We start from the raw sequence: 27,636 nt of genomic DNA on the forward strand, positions 1-27,636 counted from the left end.
CAGGCTCCTGCTGTTGACCTTCACCAATGTTTGTAACTGTTTAAAACTCAAGGCATGACGCTGAGCAGTTCCTTCTATAAAAACCAAATTTTTAAATGTTTTTTTTTCTTAATTAGTTTGATGCTGATGACCGAAGTTTTGTTCAGCTCGGCACAGGATTTAGAGTTTTAAAGGGGGTGGCGGAGCAGGGGGCGAAGCTGAAACAGACCTTATGTATTACCTCGTTTCTGAGGCAACCGCAACAGGTAAGCCCATCTCCAAAGAAAGCTGGCGCCAGAATGTTACAGAGTAGTTACAACTTGGTTCTCTCCATCAGAATTGTGCATGTTATTAACCACGATGCCAGCTGTTTGCTTTGAAGTTCATTTCATCTTTTTGCTATAGACTGTCCAAACACAGGCTGGCGTGTGTGTAATACCTACTTCACAAGGATTCTGCGAAGATGTAGTCATTCTAAAGAGGCATTTGAGATCAGTGAGCACAGTATTTTAGTTTTATGTTGCCACATAATGGATTAATTAACAGTGCTGCAAAGAAAATACTTCCTCAGAAAGGCTGGGCACCTTTTAATTAAAGCTGGACTTTTACCAATTTTTTATTTATTTGAAGGCCACATTCTAGAGTCCCTCAGCACACGCATGCTCTGTCCAGTCTTCCTAGCAAACTTCCTGCAGACAGCAACATGACCACACATTGTGATAAGGCCCCCCTTGCTCCATCTCATAAGGAGGGCATCAGTTTTTGTAGGTTATGCCCCTTTTATTAAAGCTTTACTGGGGAAACGTGGAGCATAAAAAATGAGGAAACTGAAAACGCCTGTCTTTATTCCTTTTCTCTTGTACAGTTTCTCACCCATGTATTATGGTCTTTGTTTCCATATGGTTGAACTTTCAACTGTTTTTTAATGTTTGTCAATAGTGAGATGATCGCCACTGAGACTGAAGGTGTTGCACATATTGAGCTCTGATAGAGCACCTTTCACCGTAAAGAAAACCTGAAACACCATGCAAATGTCTACTGTTCCAACATCATGACTGACCCCTCTGGAGGAACCAGCTCCTAGGTAAGTAGGTAACTCCATCTCCAGCACTGTCGGCATCCTTAGGGGAGCCTGTCACTCCAGTGCAAGTGCACACGCAAGTGCAGTGCAATTCACTACAAAAATGGGATTAGGGATTGAGCTGATACTGATCAAGGTTCTGCATCTTCGCATTACCAGCCCCTTAAAATTTCAGTCCTCCAAACACCTTTAGCAGTTGCACTGAACGACATGCTCACATACAAACTGTGTGAAATCTCCTGTCACCACTGAGATCCTGAAAGTCAGCTTAATCAATAAATAAAATGAACCTGGCCCAATAATCTCAAAGATCTATACATTTTCCTTTAGCTGAGACATACACTGAGTCTGTATTGCCAGTTTGGCATATTTATCTTTATTAAGAATAGTCTTGTCAGGCTGAGGATTATTTTTAGTATTATAATGGAGAAAATACTGGGCTTTTTGCTTTTCCAGGTTTTCCCTAGAGACACAGCTGCTCAATACATTTTAGTGTACAATATATCAGCTAAGTTACAGCTTGAAGCTAAATTTTCAATAGAGCAGAACTGCCCGACACTGGGGCCTTTAAAAGCACTTGCACTTTACAAACCAGAGATGTAGTAGAATGCTTTTAAAAAGAAACCCTACAATGTTATCTGGCTATGTTGAAAACATCAGGAGTAGCTAAAGCAAAAAACCCGCCTTGCCTCAAACTTCAGAAATTAATCTGAACTTGTCCAGAGCTCAGAAATACACATACCTGAGATCTGGGACTGAACTGACCATGAAGTTAAAGGGAGGGGTTTCTACTCTTAAAGTTCTTCTATATTGTTTTCATTTATTTGTGAGTTTTCTAACCTTCTGGTGGTCCTTAGGCTCTCATACCATTGTAAGACATGTGGGGAAGCCCCTATTACAGGAGCCTTCTGAATGTATGTTTCTTCCTAGGTTGTTTTTTCCCCCCCTCTATTAGAAGAGAAGGAGAGACGCTATATTCTGTTGTTCTATTTCCTCACTTTTGCCAGAGGCACAGAGCTAGCTATAATTTCTCCACCAGGAAGGAGGAGGTGGATGTATGCCTGGTACACGTGTACACACTGAAGCACTACGCAAACCAGCCCAGGCCACATGCTTTTAATGGCATGCATGTTCACAACCCTGATTTCACGTTCAGACAGTTGCCTAATGGCCACGGGCAGAGCGGACCCGTCCGATCAAGCACACAAGCAGAGCTGCTGCTGCACCGAAGAAGCCACTGTGTTACACCAGCCTGACCGATGGCACGGGCTGACCCCAGGGCGCTGGTAGGGAGTGCCTGGAGCCCTGCCTCCTCCTGGTGTCAGTGTAAAGATCCAGCGATTTTGATGAGGTGTCACTGAGCTTTGCATGTCTCCCTTTTTATGCAGGCACATTAACACAGTGCCAGAAGAAGAGGAGAGCAGATTACAAGCCATAGCTTCATCTCTGCATTTCAGACTCCTATTGACATATACAACACAATATATGGTTTTTCATATGCTGCCAAGAAATCAAGTTTGGGAAAAAAGGGTGCAAGAACTTTTCATCTGCAAGTCAGTTTGAATAACAAGTTGTCAAAAAAGAACTTTGAAATGTAAATAGCCATTTTTGCAAATTCTATTAATAGTTTCAATAACTTCCCTGCTCAGTGGCTCAGTATTACAGACATTGGTGTCTCAGCTTGCTCCTTCGCAGGTGAAAAGCCAGTTGTGCTTCCCTGATGTCCCACATGGCACAGCACAGACTCCCGCTCCACTGCACCACAGGCTGAAATGCTGATCTCATGTTTGGTCTTTTGACAAATTTTCATTTAATGAATTGATTCCTACAGTTCATTAACATACCCGCTTCCACTTCTGTATACACATATGTCTTAATTAGCTGCTCATTGGCTGTTTAATTACAAGAAAACAGCTGACAGCTGCCTTGCTGCATCCTAATGGCAGACGTTTTGGAATGACTGTATGCAAGCCTGTGACAACAAAGGCTTATTCATAATCCCATGATTTATGGCTAACACTTAGAGACTTCCACGTATCATTAAGTTTTGCAATATTCTGAGCAATTAACAATTAGTCGGGGGGGTCATTCTTTTACTGTTTTCTAAAGCAAACTATCACAAATTTACTTCAAAGAAACATCAGAAATATACGCTGTCATATGAAAGACAGGTGAACATTTGAATTGGATTTTAACCCTTTTGTGACAATGAGCACATACTTTAGTTGTAAAGCGAGGAGAGTGCTGCAACAATATTATTTAATAAACTTTGTTAATAAATTATCTGATATCAAAGTTCAGTGTTGCTGAAAACAGAGAAAAATTATCATGTTTTACGTATGTAGTAAAGACAGGAGTGAGACTGGGTTTATCAGGTTATATGAGACTTCTGACCAGCCCTTTCTGTAACATGGCTCATCTCTTTTCTAACATGTTTTGCATGAAATTGCCTAGGCAAAAAATTAAAAAAGGAAAAACTTCAAAAGCATGAATTCAAGGTAAATGTTTGCCATGCCAATATGACACTCGACGTTCAACAGAGTAATGAAAAATTGGCTAGTAAAGAAAGTGAATGAATGGAACAAATGAACAAAAGTAATGCAAGATGGGAAGCGATCATATACCAGGTCCTGTTTCCTGAAGTAACAAACACGGACATTCCTTGTAGTTACAATGAACACCACCATCTTAGGTCTTAAAAGACACAAGAGACAAAAGCCAGTACCTATAAACCTCTGAAAATGTGAGAAATTCCCAGAAATGCCCTGCACGGATGGTTTTATGAGACCAACTGCATACGGTCAGGTAAAGAGAGGGATCACGCTAACGCATTTGTGGGTCAGTTGGGCATGAATTGACACTATTGACAGCAAAAGCAAGTAACTGCATCTGCAAATTAACAGATATTTCATTAACAAAAACTTCACTTCAAACTAAATGCTTTGCTCTGTCCTTTCGAAGCATTCAGGTATTTTCTGACAATGCTGAACTGGATTCAACTTCCAGCTGTGCGAAAAGAGCATGGATGTGTACAAACCAGGCTCCTTTCTCAGCACAGTCCCTAATATGGAGCAAAAGGTTGTTAATGAGTGCCCAGAACTAACGGCTGAGGAAGCGCTCCATACAGACACCAGGATTTTTAGTACTGCTACCACAATAGTAGTATTTCCAACCTTACACAGGAGAATAAACTTTTATTTCTGAGTCGTGCTACAGTCTTTACGTCATTCTTCATCCATACTTCCGAGTAAAAGTCTTATATGATTAATCACATCTTCCCTTTTCCCCCCATTATACATTGCATACTGGATATCATCGATGGTCAGATAGAAAAAAAAGCCTCTTAAAATTAGTTTTATTTATAAGCAGCCATAAAAGCCCTCCTAGACAAAGTGTAAAATAGAGCCTAGCTAAAAACTTAATTTCTTCACTAGTGGGGGGAAAAGAGGAGGGGGTGTTACATTTTGTTTTTAAAAGGCAGATTCAAAATTCAGCTAAATAGGTTGATGGGTTGGGAGTACTCAATGACATTTGTGCAAAACCCAGCCAGTAACTTCATAAAAACAGCCAGTAACATCACAGCAAGATAGGGAATGAAAAATTCTCAAGAAACACTAATTGGCTCCATTACAAATCTTCAATTCTAGTTATGTGAAATGAAATATAACGACAAAAACTGGTCAGAAAACTTTCAATTATGTGAAACGCAAGGGTCACACATCTGTAGAAGAGCAACAGGATCAGCAAAAGTCCGTTTGAGAAGAGCTTGTCTGTGATATCACACATGATACAGATTAGGATTGCAAAGCAGGTCTTGGCAATTAAAACTTCACTTTACGTTTTGAATAAATTATATTTCTGATGGTTATTATACAGTAACACTTAAGTTAGCATTACTATTAAGTAACATTGAAGCTCACACCAAACTGGAGTGAAAAACAGTAAGAGCTGAAAAGGTCCCACTTTGCTGCTGCTATCGCTGCCTGTAGATCATTCTTGACAGGTCTGGCTTGAGAGGGCAGCAGCACATCTGTTCCCTCCTGATGACTAAGGCCCTGATCCTGCAATCTGATGCACATCGATGGGTTTGTAGCACCTGTGCAGAACCTCCCTGACTTCTCTGGGACTGTCTGCTGGTGCAGGACATCAGCTCCAGGAACTGCAGTGCAGGACTGGGAACTAGGTCTTCATAGCAAAGTACTTTTTGCAAAGGAAGGTTTAGTATAACATGAAGAGCAATGCAAGCAAGCTTAAACCTGCAGAGATCATAGCCACAGAAAAGCTGGGGAAAAAACCCACACCAATACACACCTGGCTCATTTGGCAGAAGCCAAGCTATGCCAACTTTTTCACCAGCCAAAATAGTTCTATTGGGTGAGACTCTGTTGACATTACTGTGGAAGAGCGTAGCGCAAACAAAATCCCTCTGCTACAGCAGGGCATTTTAAATGCTGTCTCGGTCATGGTCACTTACACTCCTCCTGTGACTTGTGCCCACTAGCACTCCCCTATCTGTCACTACTCGCAGGTCATCTGGACTTTGGCATTAAGGAACAGTAAGATTCAGTTATTTGCCTCCTGAAAGGGAAATAACTTAGTTCACTAAGTTGATATGCACTGGCTTGAAAATTCTGCCTGAAATTGTATGGCTAGGAAACTTTATTTTGCTACTCCAAGGGAAGGAGAAAATGCCTGACTTCATTGATGGGGCCACTGTCTGCCTTATTCACGCACACTCTGCTTTCAAGGGTGAAATGGGTTTCAGCATGCTGAGCGTCCTTGCCCGCTCGCCCTCCTTTCTGCCCTTTCCCCCCAGCTGACTGTTCTGGCAGGATTCTCAGAAGCAGACTGAGGATGGCACAGAGTTCCCACAGAACGGAATTTATAAAGACTCGAATGAAAATAGTTTGCTCTAAAACATAAGGAACTGTGCACGCATTTCTCACTACCAGGCAGCATCTGTTGTTCTGAGTGCTGGAGGTACACAAAGGATTTTTCTCCCAATAACTCACATTTGCATTCATTCCCAGGAAAGTACAATCACTCTGAGGGGAAATGCTCGCTGGATATATCTCTCCCACCCGCAGTGATAAGTGCGTACCAGCTATGCTGCACTAACTGATGGGACTGAGAATATGGTGAGGCCTGTTGCTTCCTTCTGCATGCGGCCGTCCCGCTGCTTCTGGTCGGGGCTTTTCTCATACACGGGATTTACGAGAAGGCAAGACCGAGGAACTGCATGAAGATGATACAAAAGATAATACGGCTGGCAGCCTTCCCTTCCTTTGGCAGCCCGTGCCTGTTCTGCAACAAGCCATGTTGGGAAAGGCCTGTTTTCTGCACAGACGAGCACTAGCACTCTGTGAACCTCGGTCTGTTGACAACGATGTTCGCCGTGGATCTTAAGGCAGTCTCTCAGGTATGCTGGTCCCAGTCCATTTAAGGATTAAGAGGTTTTAGACTGAAGAGAACTTGATACTTCTTTGACAATATCATGCAGCCGAATTCTCACTGCAAATGTGTGCCACTTCACACAGCTGAAATTTGATAAATGCTGCTCAACCACATGGAGCTGAAAAAAGTAACCACTTTATTATCAATGCATTTTTTGTGCAATTCTTGCATTTTCCATAGCATCAGCAGTTACAAAGGGCAGAAGGTGCTGTCCTGTATCATTCTGACATTCTTAAGATTATTTTTTTTTCCTTCTTTCCAATACTTCCATGAGACTGTTAATGAAAACGCAAAAATCTGCCTTGGAAAAAACCAAAAGAAATCTCTAATGTGAAAGCAAGGAAGTTACTCTCTGAAGATGGGTGGCAGTATCAAGCATATCAGAAGAGCAGGCAAAACTATCAAATGTAAATTCTTCACACCTAAAGTGTAGATTAGCAGTAGAAAACCTATCAGCATGGGACTGCAACAGGTACATACATGAAGAAAGCAACAAGCTAGAGCACAACTGTGCAGGCTGTGTCATCCCAAGCTAGCACTGCAATTCTGTACTAGTGATAAAAAGGAGTCATTAGCTTCACAGTCCTCTGGCCTACTCTTACCATTGTCCAATTTAATTCTTGGTTGTGAGAGACAAACTAAGCAAAATATAAATGCTTCTAGTGTAATCCTTGTTCACCAGAGTTACTGAAGGCACAAATCCAGGAAAAAATTCAAAACCTAAACCTTACTTGGCAATGGTTGCATTGCAAGGAATAGACACTGCTTCCAGGAGGGCCTGAGTATGCCCAACACCAGTAGCACGTGCTATATGTGCAACATCATCTTCCATACCAAAGAGAATAGATTTGTAACTGTAGCAGATGACACAAGAAAACTGAGAAGAAGTCGGAGAGCTCTCATATATTTCAACACAGCTTCTTAGCAATTTATAAAGCAAGAATGGAGAGGGAGATTCAAGAAAGCCACAAACTCCCTCTTCAAGTGAATCCACAGAACAGATTCTTTGTGGTATGTTCGAAGTGGATCATCTTTCTGTGCCTCTTCTGCTTATTCACAGAGAGACAGTTTACGGCACACATAGCGCAACTGCGTAATTTTTGAAGCTCGTCCTGAAATCTGGGCCAGGGGTGTGTGTGTCATAAAAATGCCCCATTTAGGCCCCCCAAACCCCAGTACTTTCAGAATCCCCACTTGATTTACTGTTCTTTGAAATGGAATCCACTGATCCAACTTTGGCGCAATGCTTGCTCTTTAAAAAAGGAAGAAAAATAATCACTGTCAAAAGGCTAAATGCTGTTTTAAGATTTAATATTTTAGCAGCTTACCTTGCAGCCTTCACATGTAATGACACCATAATGGATTCCTGATGATTTGTCTCCACAGATCTTGCATGGAATAATTTCAATTTGAGCTGCAACAGAAGCACGCAACCAGTTAATTACATTTTCTTTTAAACACCTTATAAAGGCATTCCCTGATCAGCATTTGTACAGTGAAAACTAATAACCTGCTAAACATTATACTGCATTAACTATTCATTGCTGAACTGCAAGGGTCCCCTAGAGCTTTGGACTAAATTATGGCTGCTCGTTATATAATAGCTTTTGGGTTATTAAAATGGGTCATTTGAGAAGGTGTTTAAGAACCCACAAGAAGGCTAGAATCAGCATTTCAAAGCCAAAAAGAATCAGAGAGTTCACATTTTGGCCAAAGAGCTAAGATGACACTAGAAAGACTTCTTCCAATCTTATTCATGTGAGACCGCAAAAGGTAATTTTAAAGTTTGTCCTGCCTGCAAATGACTGCAACACCTTTACTAGAGGGATCACCATCATGCCATCCAGTTCGCACGATGGCCAACCATGAAGAGAAGAAACAAGGTAAACGGCAACTGCATTTTACATGACAAATCCAAAATTCACTTATCTGACTTGAAAGTGAATTATCAGGACATATTTGTATATTAGCTACCACGGAACAAACGAGGGAGAGAAGTTCAGCAGTATTCCAGTCAGCTTACAAAACCAAAGGAGTTGGTGCAGCCTGGAAAATGCCATAGAGATACACAACATGAAAACTCTTGAATTTTTAAATTGAACTTTACACATATAAAACATACCTACTGAATTCAGTCTAGTGTGTGACAAAACCCTCTGCATCTTTCTCTAAATCACAGCACCTTCCATACATGGATTTCAGAAGGGACTCCTATACGCTCAGGAATACCTCTTCAACTGCTTTTGGAGTATATGGCTGCAGGTATTTTGCTAGCAAGCCTTTCTGGACAGGACCGTGCTAAGGCAGTGCTTTACAAGTATCAAAGACCAGCAGTCCACATTTCACATATGCTTGCACGTGCTCACACAAACAAAAAAATCCACAAAAAATCCCAAGAAAGCACTTTCTCTGCTGCAATGGTGTTAGGATCAGGCTACATCAGTTTTCCTGAACCGGCTTAATCCGAACAGGAGTACAAATGCCACTCGTGCTGTGTCTCTAACTGTAGTATATTAACAAATCAGAAGTGCTGTTAATCTCCTGTGAGGAACTGAAATCCATTCACAAGATGCCTGATTGTTCAGAGAGCTTTTATTTCATCCAGTTTATGGCTATCCAGACTGTGACAACACGTACAATTGCATCTAATACTGTCTTACAATGCATTCGCTTAACTTCAGTTGTACTCTGAGCGTTGTTTTCAAAAAGTCACGTCCACTCTCACAAACGCTGTGGTTTACATGCCATTAAATCCCTGACTGACTGCTTATTAAACAAGAATCATCTTCCAGTGCTACTGTGTGCTCCACTTCATTGCAGCCTGACATCACAGCTCAGGATCAGGACAAAACTGTAACTATAAACTAGGAGACCTGAAGATTTTTAGCACAGCACTGACTGTGCTAAAATACTCCTTCAAAACTCTCTCCAGACAATATCCAATGCAATGACTGGAGCAGCTGAGTAGCACCCAAACAGTACCCATTTGCTACCAGGAACCTAACAGCATTTATGCTTTGCTGAGGAAAGCGGTGCCCAGCAGCCACGGGACCACATTGCGGTTTTCCTGACAGTTCCGTATCAGCAGCTTTCAAAATATTTTTATACGGCAGGACACTACTTGCATCTGCTTCCACCGTAAGGATCTTTGCATTCTTGACCTTTAATCCCCCACCTTCCCTGCAGCAACAAAACGACAGGCTGAAATTCAAAGGTCTGTTTAGGACACTTAAGGAAGGAAATACTTCTTCCCTGCATTCCTCCAAAAACTGTTTTCATTTCACTTTGCTCTCAGCAAACACATTAAACACAACGGAGCAGGAAATGAACTAATAAAAGGGGAAAATAAAGTGTATGGTATTTTATTAATGTGTTACATTAATTATTACTAGAGCATCATATGTTTATGAACAAAGCTTCGAGCAGAACGGGTAGCACAACCCCACTTTGTATCAACAAATTGAACAACAGACTGAAATTCATGAACTCAAAATTGGTGTAAGGTGCAGTTCAAATTCAGAGAGCAATCCCGTGGGCAAATTCCGGAATAGGTCTACCGATTTCCCAGTCGTGCCTTTTCAATATACAATTATTTTTCTACTCTCCTACAGTGAGCCAGCAGCCTTCTCCAACTCCTTTGACAAGGCAGGGACAAGGCTTATCTCAACAGCTACGTGGCAGTGTATTTTTTACATTTCACTTTTATATACATAATTACTGCCTTATTTTGAATAGGTATGATACAATTGGATCTTGTTTATCTGCAATCTCCAGCACATTAGCTAAATCACCCATGAAGCCTGTCTATGCAATCCCTATTTCTTAAGCAACAGGACACTTGCAGTGTTTCTGAAGAAATGTAACACGTGTTCAAAGTGATGGCCCAGAGCTAGGTTACTAATAGTCTAAAAGGTGCCGTAATTGGCCCCAAATGCATTTTCCAGGGTGCTTTAGTGTTAGAAGAGAATCTCCACAGATTCACAGGCTCCAGCTGTGCCAGCATTTGCCAACCATTGTGTGTATGAGCTGCAGCACCAAATCGGGTATAGTTCTAGAATTCTGGATTTCCTCAAATTTATGACATCTTCAAGGTATTTACCTTCAATTAAGCACGCAGCATGTAAAACTTCAACTTATCATTTCTCTCTGAGATACAGAACAGTGGGATGAAACTCAGAAGCATAAATCGCTTGGGACTGCCACAACCAATTCTATTTACAAATTAACGCATGGAAAGACATCAGATCAATTATTGCTCCACGTGGTTGCCTTTGCAAGTCAGCTCATTGAAATGGAATCCCTGTCACAAGTTCATACACTTTCCATATAGCATGAAAGGACTTAGATACTTTAAACTTACTAAATGCAAATTGCCTGTGCCAAGATTATGCATTTTTCTTACAAGGGTGAAAATATTTTCCCCACTTTTAACTTTGACATGCAAATATGTACTTGCTAAAACCTTGTTCTTATGCAAACAAGGCAGGTGGGAAATATTTTTACATGTCAAGAATATGTTCCAACTTGGTTTCTCACATTCCCAGAGTTACTTAAAGCTTCCTACTGTGCTCACGTTAATTGTACCTGTTCTGTGCTTACATATATTTATATGGTTTATTTTTCAAGATTATATAAAATACTCTAATTCATGCTTTAGACTAGAATTAGCCTAAATTACAGTTTACAATTTCTGTCTCCTGGGGTGGTGCTCAGGCTGATTCTCGTTCATGCATGAGCAAATTATTTCTTAAACATGAATTGCAGAAAAAAAATAAACTCTTGTGGTTGCTTAGAAACTGCTACAGATATCCAGGTGACAGATGTAGTTTGTATTCTCAGATTAAAGGCCTCAGAATCTTTCACACCCTGAAATAACAGTGCTCCAGAATACTACCAAGGATGTCCTGTGCCAAAAGCAGCAATGCGTAGGAATAAAAGCCCAAACAAACCTCCAAGAGCAACAAATGCAAGCTCAAGCACAGAGACCCACCGCAAGCATCAAACAAGTTGCTACAGAAACAAGTCCTCAGAGAGACAAGTGACCATTGAGGGTTGGAGGTACTAATCACCACAAACTCATGTCAAACCCAAGGCAAACTCATCTCCATAGGAAAGGGCATCTGACATCCACTAAGATCTCTCTGTATACGTGACTTTAACATGTAGCTGCTCCTATCACTGGAACTCCTGGTAAGCTTTCTTCTGCTGTAACATCGTATGGTCTTCATTTTACAGCAGGAAAATTTGAGTGCAAACTCTTTCATTTGCTCGAAATCAGAATAGGAACTTGAGCCGAAGTATTATGGGGGCAGGGGGGGAAGCCTGTGTTTTTCCCCTGAACCCTTCTTCTTTCTCCATCCACTGTGTCTTCACCTGGCAATTGTCTGAAGTCGCTCTGGTATGCTTAAGTCACACACTTGCCTCCACCTAATTCCTACCGAACATGCCTACCAGACAACCAGAGAGAGCACTAAACAACACCTTTTGTTGGCATCCAGAACAGAAGAATACACCTTATTCCCTCCTACTCTAGGCTTCACTTCTTTCCCCAAATCTGGAACAGTTTCACTGGGCTTGCCTGCCTTTTTCAAGCTCCCTAGCCCAACCAACCCCTCTAGACAGGCTCTCACTCTTTATTAACTCCTGCATCATGAAATGCTGCTTTATTCCTTGTCCGGTTTGAGCAGCAGAGGAGGAAAGAAATCCGATTCTCTATTTGTGAGGAAATGCTCTGTACAAGCTCATCATAATCTTCAGTTTCTTCCTTTCTAACTCCTTGGGCAGACTCCAATCAGGACAAGAGCTCACACAGCCAAGTAAAGCATGGGGCATCTTTCTCCCCAGTTCTGCCATTTAAGTAGAAACACATCGAGCCTCCACGCAGGAATGTGTATTACCAGTCCAACCTGAAGAAAACATTTCAAAAGAAAAAATTATTGTCCAAAGACAGAAGTTCTTTTCCTCCCCATTAGTGTGTCTGAATGAAATGTTTGTTTCTAGTGAATTAACTGTCTTGGAGTAGAAAAAGGATCTTCCCATTCCTTCTCCTGCTTTCACACTGTTATTTTAAAACTGAACATTCACGCAGATCACGTGTTTTTTCCATTTTGTAACAGGTGTGAAACCTCAGATTTGGTATCCTGGGAAGGGCTCTTCAGTGGAAGCAAAAATTGGTCCCCATTGCTGCCTTTTAGGTGAGATTCACCTAGCTGACCTAAGCTACCTTGAAAATGGGGTAATTAGCTGAAGTTAATTGTCTTGTCTGCTTCTAGAGTGATGAGGAAGGGAGGAAGAAAGAGAGAGAAAAAGAAAGGCAGGGAGAAAGAGAAAGCAAGAAGGGGGCATGATTCATCTTATTCAAGACAAGCGAGATGAACCCCTGAGTGGAGATGCCTCCTTTTCACTCACCAGAGAAGGAATTTAACGATACTGTCATTACAAGCCTAACGTTTAGAAGGTGAAAGTCAGGAGAATCCTACTGCCTCTTACTATTTCTGATTTCAAAAATTATCATTTTCTGCAAAAGAAAACCTGCGTAGGAAGTGCTCCCTTATGCTCCCGTGGTACACAGGGTCCCAACCACCTGTGTACGCTGGCACCATTGAGATAAGAGCGTTTCTATGGGGTTTCCCACCACAGCTCCCACCCTTCAGCTCTCAAGGCAGCAATGTCAAGAAATTCCAGGTACACACATTCCTTTTTTTACTCAGTAAAGATGGACTTAAGCACACTGGTTAGTCTGCCATTTCTTAAAACCTCTGTGGGCACTGAGCATCCTTCTCCAATCCACTGGCTTTCTGCGAAAAGCATCCTAACCAAAATTGCTAGCTGAAATGAGGACTTCCCTTACGGCTAGATGTGGGATACGTACAACAGCCAGGACTGCAGCTGGGATCTCCTGGGTCTCCGGGTACTGCTTAAGAAGTTATCCTTTCTTTGACTGCAAGGAAGATTTAAATTCCTTCCCCTGAATGTGGCTCGCCTGTACCCGGCTTCACAGGGTACGTACAATCTCGCAGCTAATTCAGAAAGGCTTTGAAATAAATATGATACATACACAAACTGGGCTACCCTGCTTCTAAAGGCACACAGTTTGTGCCAGACATCCCTGCTAGTGCTGTTTGTAAGTATATTGATTAAATTAGGAGGCATACATATTCACTGACATATTCATACATATTCATTGACTCAAACAAGGGTACTGCATGTAATGTGGTATTTAAAGCAACATAATATCTGATCACAAACTGAATTAACAAGGAATGATTTTACTATATAATATTCTAATCTTCCTGCATTTTCAGCTTCATTACCTAAATAATTTGCTCTGTCATGTACCCTAAGTAATTTGAGCTGGCTGCAAATTACTTGCCTACGAACACCTGCAGCTCACAAACACTGCAGTTCTACTAAACTGAAAGCTAGTGGCAGCACAGCTCTGCCCATTCTATTAACATACTACGTTAAGTGACCAGCTGTCCACCCATATATATTAAAATACTTAAACCCTGTGTACTTCCAAGGATGGTGGCTGGTTGGTAGACATCCGAGACATTTTTGGAACACACCGTAAGTATTTTGATCAAGAGCTGATGGAATTTACCATTGCCTACTCCTTGTGTGAAAGGTTGGTTTATTCTATATGCAATCTCCACAATAATGGCACTCTGGCCACAAGCAGGCCCGCTGAAGATTGTGATGATAAAGCCAGTAACAAGTAGCTCCCGAGAAGAACTAACAAAGCCTGGGATCCAGAGATTTGTGTCTCACAATTGGATTTTATGGGGTCCAGTAAGGTTGAAATTCCAGCAGAAGACTTCCCAGAATGTGGGACATTCCTTGTGTCTTCCTCTCCTTTACCGATTCTCCTATCTATAGCTGAGCTCAGGCTGCACAGCGTCCCTCAGTGGAGTATTAGTTGGGTATCTTTCTGGGTATGTTTTTCAATTTTCATGAAATGTGTAGGAACACATCTCTGGGACTGCTGATGCTCTCAAGCTTGGCTGAAATGGTTTTGTAAATGAGGAGGATTGGGCCAATGGGCAGAAAACCAGACAAACACAAACAAGCTCTCCAAGCCTTGTTTCCTTAGGAAATCACACTAGTAATAAAATAAAATAAATACTGAGGTTATGCTTGTACAAATCCTTTGAAGTCTGTGGGTGTGATGGGTGGAGTAGAAACAAACATGGCCACCAAAGTATTAATTAAAAGTAAAGTATGAGCAACACCTCAAACACACAAGGCAGAAATGCTGCAATGCCAAGACTAGATCTTTGGACCTAAACACAGCTGGATCCCTCTTCGTAGATCACTTGATACTGTGCAGCACTCCGTAACACTAAAAAACATGCAGCTTCAAGGAGTAGTAAAGCAGATGCACAATAAATATTATGGAACAACCTGAGCACTTCTGGGGCTTGCAAGACTGACTTTTAGGAATAAAACGAAATTCTTTCAACCTCTGTTACTGATTGGACGCATCGAAGGGAACAGTGCAGTAAGAGCTCATATTCTCGTGCCAGGATCACTGACGTTTATGTTTATTATTTTACTTTAAGCCACAAAATTTTACTTACACAAATTTTAATTTAAAGAACTAAAGCTTTGCTATCACATGAAGCATTGGCTTCAACAAAGACACTTGAATGCCTAATGAAAGAATGCTAGATGGAAAATGGTTTGGATTCTCTAACAGGCAAACTATGTCTGTGAAGTTGTTGTGGTGAGGTCTCTACGTATACTTTTTTAATGTTATATTCAGATAAAAAATTACTTAATAGACCATCATAATATTCTTAACTCCTATAAAGAAAAATTAAACCAGAAAGAATCCCAACAAAACCACTCTAAGACTTCTGTAAGTGTTTAGGAGCACAAACAAGCTAAAAACAGATTTAGGGTTTTCAGAGGAACTCCAAGCGATGATGTTTGCCCCCTCTCAGCCATGTGTGCAACACTAAGAGATTTTAATTTTTGTTCTATATAACAGTTTTGTATCTCTCCACTGTCCTGGCTTTATCCATCCAGAAATATTCTTGTTGATTTTTGACCCAGCAACGCAACTTGGTATCTCAACATTTGTATGACCAAGCAACTGAAGACATTTTTCCTTGTACTTTTGAGTAAAAAAGACCAGCAATCTAGTTTGCAGCTGAAAACTAGATGATTTGATTTCCCTTGTTGAAGGAAGGACAGATAGAGACAACTCTCTGGTCACATTATGAAACCATACCACAGACCAAACTGTAATACCAAACCCTTGAACTACAAGCCTAGGCTCAAAATAATCAGGACTGCCACATCCAGACGTGTTCAGTTGTCCAGGAGCACAGAAAAGTAGTTCCTTGGAAAATCATTCTCTCATTACTTCCCAGGGCATACAACTAACATCTTCCCAACTTGGGTAGTCTAATGAGTTCTCAAAGCTCCAGCTTTGTCAGTACTTTCATTAACTTAAACACAAATCGCGAACATGGCTGAAACAGGCGCCAAGAGATGCACACTGTAGCAAGATAGAGAGTAACGATACTAACTCTTGAGGACAAGATAAACCAAGAAAACCTGAAGCACCAACCCCTGAATACAAATTCTGTCCTTTTATAGTGGAGGAGAAGATTCATTCACTAGACACAACACCCAGGCACAGTAACAAGACACAACCAAACCTAACGGCAAAGACCAAGAACAAGACAGAACGAAGGGAAAACTGTTCTATGCATTTCAAACCAAAGCATTTGAAGACTAGCTTAATTATTTCAATATGGTCAGAAGAGACTTTCAAATTTCATAAAACACCAGTTTTGTCCCATAATATTTTGACTTTTCACTTTCTCAGTGGCTCAAGTACTAATGAATAAACATTTCACCATTTCATTCCCCTCCTCTGGCTGAAAAGTAACAGTCGTTACACTGGCTATGATGAACACGGTTTGGAGTATGATTAATTTGAAGACTAGGCTAAATGTAATTTTTGTTAAATAAAGCAATCCAGAAAAATAATTTTTCACAAGAAAAGAACACATACTGACACTGCAATCATGTGACTAATGAAATATAATATAGTTTTAATCAAAGCCCTGAAGTGCATGTCAAGAAACAGATACTATAATCCTCATTCTAGTGCTGATCTGCTGTGTGAATGGGGACGGACACTAGCTGGTATCTCATTTTCTCTATCTACGTAATCAGGATAATCGTTCTTTATCTGTACCTCTAGCTACAGCTATCTTAGGTGACTGGTACTTACTGACACATCTTGGGTCTTGGTCTTATGACCCAAGAAACTAGTGAGCAGACTTCCAGACAAACAAATCTCCAGTATTTGGCACTGCTTAGATAAAAGATGCCACAAAACTATACAACAGGACTGCTAGTTGTCTGAATTCAGTTTCCTTTTTAACTTTTAAAACCAAAGCTTACGGGTTTAATTACACAGCTACATTGCTCTTGACAAAATTACACAAAACACAAGTTTTAGAAGCAACACAGGTGTGAGCTATTACCACAGTAACTGCGAACACTGACTTTTTCTGCTCTGCTTTGCTACTGCGTTTATTTGGTAAGCAGCAAGGTAGTGCTTATGTCAACCCATGCTGTATGTTTTTATAGGATTCTACAGTTCACTCTGGTTTTGACATCCCTAATTTCTTCCTACAGATAACCACTAACCTTGGGCATTTGTGAAGAGGAACACCTGCAGCAGGGACATAAGCACAGTTCTACTATGATACACTCCATACCATGCCACTGTGCTGCTACAACAAACTAACACATATTCTCTGCCAAATAAAAAAAAAAAAAAGGGAAAAGGAAAACAAAAAGAAAATGAAAACAACAAGAAGTGCGCTGGTAGGCCAAGATACACACGCACCTTGAGGCAGGGAAAGTGCCCTTATACGCTCAATCACACTGAGGTTTTTTGCAACCTATTTTTCTCTTACATTGGGAAAAGCAAATCTACAACTGATTTCTCCTTCCTGGTCTTTCATTTTGTAGTATTAATAGATAGGAAACCAGAAAGTGAAATCTGCAGGAGAACATAATTCAGAGTACATTTACTTGCTGCAGCTAGCTGGACAATACTAATGCATTCTGCCTCCTCCCACCAAAAAAGAAACCTGTACTAAAAAGTTTAAACGTATTTGTACTTCTCTCCAATTTCCCAATTCTCTGGAAGAAACTAATAAAGACTTGATTTTAACAAAGAAACTCTTTTAATAATACAGCATTTCGGAGTGAAAAATCTAAATTACCTCTGACATTTGCTCCACAGATTAACGCACAGAGCTCCTCATTTCATATGAATTTTCCTACTCTCAATGTTGCACCTGGCCTTCTGAAGACTGAAATTTGTCGACTCCTACACTGCCCTTCCACCCTCTTTTCCCTAATTAAATGTACTGGCTTAGGGGAACATCTCAACATTTCTGTTTATTTGCTTGCAGTAGGAAAACAAAGAAGAACTTACCAACCACTCATCAATTTTAAGCACCACTTCAGCAAGTCAGCTACAAGTATGACAGCACAACCACCTTTACTTGAATTATTTTTCACAGGTTGCAAACAGTCTTAAATGATGAACACTTTGAAGGCAGTCATTTTAGTCCCTATTACAAAGCACAGAGTTACTGCATGCAGGATTATGAGAGTAACTTAGTTACTAGCTAAATTACACTAGCGTTCATTAAGGAAAGGTCTTTTACTAGCTTTTCAGAACAGTGGTAAAAGGGTACTTAAGAGAGTCTTACAATTTCTTTTATACAGTACGAAACCTCTGTCATTTGATTTTTAAGAAGCTACATACATTTGTGCTATCCATTTCCAAAATTACTTCTCAGTTCAATGGTCTCATTAGGCTATCTACTAGCACAAATCAAATGACACCTACAGTTACTAGGTTAAAAAAAACCAAACCCAACACCTGGGAAAAGCTTGCAACACAGTGTCAAAACTATTAACAATTTCAACTAAATTCATTAGCAAGGTGACAGGCTCCTGAATCGTTAAAGGAACACTAGGTCGGTGTGACTACAGCACCAGCTAACTGTGGGTAATGCTGCAATTTCATTCCTTCTACTCATGTGCTTGCAGCTTTCAGATCAAGCATTCGCAATTCCTGATACTACCGCTTAGAATGTTGTCTCTGATTAGCCACATACCATCACCACGTTCTCTATCCCAATGCACATGCTTTCCTTCAGACTTACTATTCAGCCACGTCAAGTCCCACTTCAGCAGTGAGTTCCCCAGAGATAGCAACTGTCAGTTTGGAAAAAGGCACATGGAATGAACTCAGAAGAGGTAACAAAGCAGGGGGGAATCCAATAAGGGAAGCCTCCCTTTAAACAAAGCATTTGTCATGATTCAGCCTTGTCCTGCCCTTTTGCCAGGCTGCACAAATTTTATTCAGGGCTTGGCCTCGGCAGAAGTTGCAGGATGTATCGCTGTGTGTATTGAGAAATGCGACTTTGTACGATTAAGTTAAAGCCAGGCAAACATGGCTGATGCAGAAGCCACTTCCTTACAAGACAGCTGCACTTGGATGAAAAACCACTTAAAACCTGAATTTACTTCTAGAAGAAAAAGTTGCAGAGGAAAAAAAAAAAAGAAAAAAAAAAAGTATTTCACCCAGACTAGAAACTCCATCATTTTGAAGTGACTACATCTGCATTTTTAAGATATTTTCTTTTTGGCTGTGTGCGAATTCGATGTCATTAAAAAGGCTTTGATGCTGTATGCCAAGAGAGTCATTAGTTTCTCACAAAGGTGTGCTCTAAATGTCTGGTTTAAATTTTCATTTTCAGATGATTCATCTAAGAGATGAACAATAACAACCAAAACCAACTTCAGAACTCTAAACAGTAAAAAGCCTTTTAGCTGCACTCACTCATTTATTAACTCTTTCCAACACCTCCTTTCTGGATTCATATGGCAGCCAACATTGAGCATGAATTCTGCCAACTCCTTCTGTGATACATGGCTATTAGAAGCAAACCACAACCAGATTCCCTCAAACCTCACCCTCGCATCTTTCTAGCTGACACAGGGTCACTTTTTTTATCCAAGGATGCTTTCCAGTGCCACTGTTCCTAGCATGTATGTGTTGTTTTGTCACAGCTCCTCTTCATAAGTCCTCTTCAGAGGTCATTAGAGGATTAATGAAACTGAGGGACGCTCCAGAGGAATTCACATCCTCAGTCAATGTAACTTCAGCTACTCCCCTGTTTTGAAGGCGGGAGCACAGTAGATTAATTATACCTACATTTCCTCCATTTAAAAGGAAATGTCACTGAAGTCCAAAAACAATCGATGATTTACAGCTGATATATGTCTCCTGATACATGTTAAGATACTGGAAAGTACAGCCATTATCAAGAGTTCATAGCCTTTTTTTTGTGACAGAGGGTCAAATCTCTGCTGAAGAAAGAGCCATGTCTTCCTCTCCAAGAAAGATGTTTCATTCAGCCCCTGCCCCACCTCAGAGGGAGCCACATTAGTGTGTATGTGGAATCAAGAGGAAGGCTACATCACTTCTACAGTGGCCAGAAGACAGCCTGGACAGTGAAAAACTGATGCAGAGGATAATTTTGCTGTCACTCTTCCCTAACACCTGTACAACTTCACTGAACACCTAATGGTACTGCTTTGAGGAGGAGACCTACACACTCGCCCCCACACTGATGATTCACTCAAGGCAACTGGGTAGTTGCATGCCCACCGCCAGACCCTGCTACCACGTGGGTCCAAAGAACAGACACCTGCACGCCGCACTAAGCATAGCCACACATGCTTCTGGCTAATAACAAGTTTCACCTACCCGCAGCTTTTGTATTGGAGTCTCCCATCAACCTGAACTGGCTTTACAAGGTATTTCTGTCGTACTTCGAACTGACACCCTTCCCCTTCTCTCGACTGTTGACTGCATCACTCTGGCTCATGGTGATGCAACTTTTTTCTTTGTAATCTTAGCGATACTTTATTGACTTGCATGAAGCTACATGACGGTCCTTCATCTCTGTGAAGTGGGCTGGGGCTGCCCATTTGGCCAGGGACCAGGGGGAAGCCATGGGAGGGCGGCCAGCTCTGCCTATCTGCAGTTGGGCACACATTCTCCTCCCTCAGCTGTACTCTTGCAGAAGGACACAGGAGGAAAACACTGAACTGTCCCCAAAAACTGCACCAGAAGGGAAAACATGTAGGATGATCTCAGAAGAGATGGAATTTTACAGGCTCTGGCTTACAACAAAATAAAACCACCACCAGTCTATCAAACAGTCTCAAAACCACTCCTGCCAGAGACAAAGTGTTTTTCCCCAACACGTTCGTCAAACCATGTATTACAGTGTTGTCCCCCACAAACCACGCTCACATCATCTCCCTGGACTTGACTGTTTCTGTGCTTCTTGATATGCTCATGATGTCTGTATGTACGGTACTCAGCGCTTGAAAACTGTTTTCATTTTGTGATGAGGATCACGAAAGAAAAAAATGTTGTTGCCCGCAAAAACATTTCAGAAAATTAGAAGCTTGTGAAAAGGTCTAGCAAAAGCTCTTCCTTTGCCACAATTAGATTAGGTGCTACAACCTTCATTAAAACCTTTTTTTTGGCTACTCATTTCATAGCATTTAATTTCCTGCCTCTCAGTGATTAAACCAACTGAAAGGTAGCAGATAAAGCAAGTTTGCTTGCTGTTTCAAACAGATATATTAATGCTTTACGCTTAAAAAGCTTTCGAAGTGTCTTCAGACACTGATTAACAAACATTGTACATAAAACCATGTCCGAGGTCAGACTGTGGCAGCAGATATGTGACTGAAACTCACTACAACAGCTCTATCGCAATGCTGTGCACACAGCATACCTCCATTGCATACATTAAGGAAGCTTAAAGTTAAGCTTCACATATTTAAACACTAACAAAGTCTACTTAATGGCAGTCTTCAAAATGACAGTGGCCTCCTAATCTGCTGGAGATAAAGAAGTGCCAAGATTAATGATTACATAAGTGCATCGCAGAGCCCAGAAACAATAATCAGCTCTTCTGTTGTTATTTGTGTACAAAGGCTATTAGAGTCATCTGACATTCCAAAATCCAATTTAAAGTTGTTAAACCCCTTTCACATACTTATTTGAGGTTGGAAAACCGAGAGGTTCGAAAAGGGAAAGGAAGGGTTTGATTTCCTAATTCTTTTCCCCAAGACAAATCTCTCTTCAAGAAATGCAAAAAATTAAGCTTTTAAACAATGCCTGGACTAATCAATATTGCCACTGAAGGAATAATACCAATAAAACCCTGACATGCTTAGATGGCAAATTTTAAAATAATGACTACAAGCAAACCAAGTAACCACTGTATAGGAAAAGACTCCATTGAGTTGAGGGTGTTACCGACATCAGCTGTGCAACTCTGACAATATTGCCCATCTTCAGCGCATCAGCAGTGAGAAACCAAACGTGTTCAGGCACCAAACACCCATCTCAGTCTCGCAACGGACTCAGTGAGAATTCACTCTCTGGATTCATATAGGCACAGTAATGTTTGCAAGAGATCAGATCGCTCTTTGCAAAATAAGGCAAATGACAGCTCTGACTGCAGCCCCTCTAAATATCATGCAATCAACCCTCTTTCCATAAAAAATCTTTAAAATTCAAAACAACCCTCTTTATTTCTGACAGAAGACCGAAAAGCAAGATTAGAAACAAAATTAACAAATCGGTCTTCTCCTGGTTCTTACGCTGCTCCTTTGCCTCTACAGATGGCATAGAGAATGGGACAGGACAAGGTGGCTCTGTCCCTGCCCTCTCCATCTGATCAATGAGTCGTGCCTCCCCCGCTCCAGGCCGACGGCCCAAGCGGGACAGCCTGGCAGCTGGGAGCTTTGTCAGCAGCCATGTGTGCAGCGGGTAAACAGGCACGTTGCACATCACGCTCGCCTCTCAGGGGAGCCGTCAATTACAAACCCATTTGTAGCACAAATCGCTGCAGCCCTGAATGCACAATTCTCTGCTGGCTTCAAAACTCACAGAAAGGGCAGCTGAGCAGGCCCCGGCTCTCAGACAGGAGCGGTGGACATGGCAGACAGACCAACGGACCCACTGCTGCAACTTGATCTTGTGGGCGATGAGCTGGGCCTTGCGCTGAAAATGCAGTTACAGCAGCCACTGTCCTTCCAGCAAAAGGACTAGTCTGGGAGCAACCAGTCTCTGGAAACCACAAGCCCCACTCCCTCAGCTTGGTGGTGACTTTCTCTCCTTGTATCAAGAGAGAGGTGAGGTGACAGCTGTGATCCGAGTTAACGAAGGTAATCACAAGAATACATGCAAAGGAAGGGCAAGACGTTGACTGTCATGACCGAGCTTGTGTAGCCGCAGATCCGTGGCAGGTTTTCTCCTTCCTTGTTGTGACACTGGTAGTAAAACAGCCTCAGTTTCTTGCACAGCAGAACAGAACCACTACGGACCATGGGCACAAGTTTTTCCCTTACGGCTGCGAAGTGATTTTCTAGTGTTCCCTACGGTAAAGTCAATTAAGTGATAACTGCATCTGTGCAGACAGTATTCAAAATGCTAATACCCCCACCCAGATAAGTCTTCAACTTTGCCTGCTTATTTATCTCCAGCTCTTAGAAATTATTGCCATGAACGCTCCAGTGCCTTCACCCATTATCTTCACAATCCTCCTTCCTAAAAAAAGGCAAAAAGCACAGCGCATAAGAGCTGTACCACTCTGACCGTGCTGGGGAGTAAAATGATACAAGCAAAGAACTATCAGCTGATCTGCTGCAGTGTAACTACCGGCATATTTTGCTGCTCTTAAAGTTCATTCAGCTTTTCATCTAACCTACAGAGGTTAAGAAAATCTGCTATGCCATCAGAGGCTCGCGTACTCTAGAAATAACAGCAGTTTGCGTCATGAATTATCAAACATGATTTACCACTCAGGGAGAAGAAAAACTATCATGTTTGGTGTTGTGCCATTTGGCCACCAGACTACAATTTTAATGTTTGTTATCTCTGCAATGGAGATAACACAATGCTGGTCTCGGGCACCTGGCTCTAAAATGGCTTCCTTACCTCAACGCGGGATGACTCACGTTACGTCAGTCTCTGCCCACACATGTTCCATGTGTCCCCATGTTTTTAAGTGGAAAAAACCCCACACCGAAGCTGATAAACCCAGCACCAAAACCAAAGGAACTTGATGATGTGATGACTTAACATCAACATCTATATGCATGCCTTAATACTTTATTACTTTCATTTATAAAAATCACAGCACTGCAGAATGGCCACCAAAAAATCCCCAAACAGAGAATACTGACATCTTTTTGAAGCAAATCTGACGGTATAATAAGGAGAAGACCACCCTATGTCTCACAGAACCGGGCAGAGTACACACATTGGGTAGAGCACAAGTACAAACAGCAGATTACAATATAAAATTATTTGAGTCAGCAATTGCTAAATGCATTTCAGAGATTAAAAGGAAAAAACTGACTTGCTTCACGTGGTTAATACTAGGTTCTAAAGGCCAAATCACCTAAAAAGGTAGACGCTGGCCAGTAGTGAATGTATTTGATTTGTGTTTCCTCAAATAAAGCAGGCTTGATAAAAGTTAGAAGAAAATAACAGAAACAGCACCTGTATTATTGCAACGATTTTATCCAAAGACAATCCAAACCACTTAATGAGCTAAGCTTCATCTCTTCATCAGGACAAGAAAACAACCTTGTAACCAGAGCTGAATGAAGCCATACACTGACTTACCAAGAATGTTGAACAAAATCTCTCAACCCTTTCAAGACTGCCTTTACCCATCGTTCTTGATGATGTTTCTTTCTATGCTTGTCTCTTTTCTGATGCATGCAGAACACAAGAATGAACTCCAAATCTGTACAGTTTTAAAACTGCACTATTTTAAAAGCCTCACACACACAGTTACTGTACTGTCCTTGATAAAGACCCAAAATACTTAACCAGAACTCCTCCATTCCTACTCTCAGAATACCTGCAGCATAACTTTGATTATCCAAAGCTCCCAGGGGACAAATGGAAGCAGAGATAAGTGGGGGAGCAGCCAGAGTTCTTCTGAGAATAATGAAAGTGCAAAGAGAGGAAACAAACTCCACAAAGAACTGCTGGCTCAGCTCAGCCCTAAAATTTCCCTATGCCTGAATGGAGCATTCATTAAGTAAAATAAGCTTCTCTAAGCAAGCATTCCAAATGATTGTAAAAACTATTTGACAAAGTGAAGAATTACTGTTCGTTTTGGTACTTGACTCTCTGGAGAGACAGCTGTTGTTCTTACTGTAGCAATTTATTAACCAGTGGTACAGCTGTAACAATACTCCTGGTAGCGTCTCAATGGTTAACAAGCAGCCTGGTTCTTTCCAAATCTGTTTCCCAAAGTATTATTTGGAAAACATTGCTAGAAAAAGTTTCAAATAACAAACGGATATATCACAAGCCTTAACATCGGGGCAGAACATCCATGTAGAAATCTGCTTGCGGAGTTGTGGGTGCTTTACACAGAAAGTACAAGTTTTTATTTATATTATTGCAGCACATGTTAATGCCAATTAAGTAGGAGAGTCACTTTGGATTTAGCACAGAATCTGGCCCAGGGCACTGGCACACAGAATAGAAATAAATACTAATCATGCTTGCTCACACTGAGAGGATTAGATAACTACAGACGTAGGAAATTAAAACCACAACAAGATGACCCCATGCTCATGATTTCCCTGTTGTACTAGATCAGTCAATATGAATAATCGACAATGTAAATTGAAATCCTCAGATAAAAATAATGGTTTTACCGCTTTATTTCTCTTCAGTTGCACATAAATTGAGTTGACTATCTCTGACAATGCCATGGTTTAATATTCTAAACACACTATCTCCTTTAACAATGCCTGGAATAGAAACAAGCTGCTGAGCTAGATCCTCAAGGGGTGAAAATCAACATTGCTACACTGACTTCAGTGGAAGCACATTGATCTCCACCAGCTAAAGCTTTGGGCCCTAGTGGGCAATTAGGTTTCTATTATATGCTAATTTAAATAATGTACCACAGAACATTTGCTGTACAATAAAGCAAGTCTACATTCTTCTGTGCAGAAGGACAAGCATTTGCTGTGGCATGATGAGAGTTATGGATGCTGGTTTCAAAGAGCAGGATGAAGTTTCGGTATAAACTACTCCTCATAATAACATTTTTAAACCTACAATTACTCATACTATACTACTTTAGGAAGCCTGTAATTATTTGGTAAGTTCTTACCAATGTCTAAGTCTAGATCATAATTGCTAACACTGCTTCCTTCAAAGGAACTAGAGACTATGTTAAAATCTGTTTTTTGTTAGGTTCCTACTACACAAAGGGGCTGTGCTGTAATGTTATGATCTGTATTCAGTGGAGGAAGAAAACCAAACAGATTTATGTCCGAATCTTGAGCCTTTGAGCAAGGCCCAAACAAAAAATGAATACAACAATCCCACACACGTTTCTTTTGAGGCTTCTGAGATGGCCGGATTGGAACAGGGACTGTGGCTGCAGCTGACACAGGCCAGAGTTTTTTCGCAAGACAAGTTTATGGCACTGAGGACCATCTGCAACACCCTCTCACTCTCCCAGAGAGGCCTCACACTCCAGCCAGAAGACAAAAAAGCGGACAAGTGAGAGGACAGGGTTCAGCCACAAAGACAGCAAAAAAGATTTTTAGGGGATCATAGGGCAGTTCAGGTGAAAAGATATCATCCACATGTAAACAACTTAACAGCAGTCATTAAAAAAGTGTTTTGTTCTCTTCTATAGCAATTTCTTAAGTATGAGAACTTCTTTCAGTCTCCTTCTAAATGTCATTGGGACCCTTCTTCCTGCCTTAGTCATCAACAATCAAGTTATTAGCATGCCAAGGTCCCTACTAAAGGTTTCTAGACTTCTGATGTAGTCAGGATGAGGGCATCATTCCACACTTACAGGTTCTGCTATGTCACAGTCCTCCAAGTGAAGCAGCAAGATTCAATACAGACTCCAGTTTGCAAGCTGAAAGCACATCTCAGCACAGCAATTCTGAAGCTCTCTGAATGCCACTTTTGAGAGTGGGATCAGCAAAACAGGGGTTTGTCCCCATACGCCTGACTCTCGCATGAAGGTTACAGCATAAAACTCCTTGAGATAACACTCCAGATAAAGACTGAAAAATATGCATGCAATTCCAATCTGTCTTGTTTTCTAAGGAATCATCCAAGGGAGAAAGGCAAAGTAACATGGGCTCATGTAGGAGAAGATGGTGCAAGGTGAGATGCAGCATTAAGCTGCAACAATTAAATTATGTGATTCCTTTTATAAACATACTGACCCTGGTAATAGTGCTCTTCTCTGGCTGCATTTGTTAACTCCTCGGAAACAGTTTAATTTCCAAGAGAAAAATCTTATATAGTCTCAAGCATTTTTAATGACAGCAGCCACAAAAGAAAAGTTTGCCACGCAGGGAAGGTCTAAAATGTCACCACAGTAAGAACTCATTCAAAGCTTCCCCTGTGCTCTGGACTTCCCAGCTGCCCTGTCACTGTGCTTTGGGTGGGCTCTACAGACGTGGGAAAATTCAAAGCATGCAATCTGCACTCGAAAGAAAGAACAAACTAGAACTGGTTCTGGTTAAGGTTCTGCCGAACTCAACCCCACTAACTCCACACGCATTTTAGCTAGCAGAAGTCTCCAGTCACTGAACAGAGCTGGCCTGCCTTCCCTCTCCCCGCTTCTCCTGGTGCCTGTACAGCTACACTGCAAGAGCCAAATGCGAGAACGACTCAGGTTGAAACTGTTCTTTGGGGGATTAACTTTAACCTGAATCAGTTTCCTGACTTAACTCCCCACGTGACTGCAGAGATGCTGCTTGTGCTTGAACAAGGGAGGGGTGCATTTGTTTGGCAATGCCAGCTTATGGGAGGTTAAAATACTCACACAACTAAACTGTTAGTCTGCTAGATCGGTAAGAGGAGACCTGAGGTAGCAGGCAGAAGGGCAAGGAACACAGGGTTGGTTTTCCAAGAAACAGAATAGTCTATGAATAAGTCATTGGTTTCTATGTCCATATTGCTGTGAAACTTTAAG

The 27,636-nt window shown here is 41.3% G+C and overlaps 1 protein-coding gene across 1 annotated transcript in view; it reads right to left on the reverse strand.

The window, feature by feature from the left end:
* RORA (RAR related orphan receptor A) overlaps window positions 1-27,636 on the reverse strand; it is a 368,947-nt gene that overhangs the window by 12,405 nt on the left and 328,906 nt on the right. The window contains exon 3 of the mRNA XM_086471408.1: window positions 7,843-7,928. Within this exon, the coding sequence (XP_086327534.1) occupies window positions 7,843-7,928 (86 nt within the window). The remainder of the gene's footprint in view (window positions 1-7,842; window positions 7,929-27,636) is intronic.

Source organism: Leptosomus discolor, chromosome 11 (genome assembly GCF_034619465.1).
Source record: "Leptosomus discolor isolate bLepDis1 chromosome 11, bLepDis1.hap2, whole genome shotgun sequence".
In the NCBI taxonomy this organism is placed as follows: domain Eukaryota; kingdom Metazoa; phylum Chordata; class Aves; order Leptosomiformes; family Leptosomidae; genus Leptosomus; species Leptosomus discolor.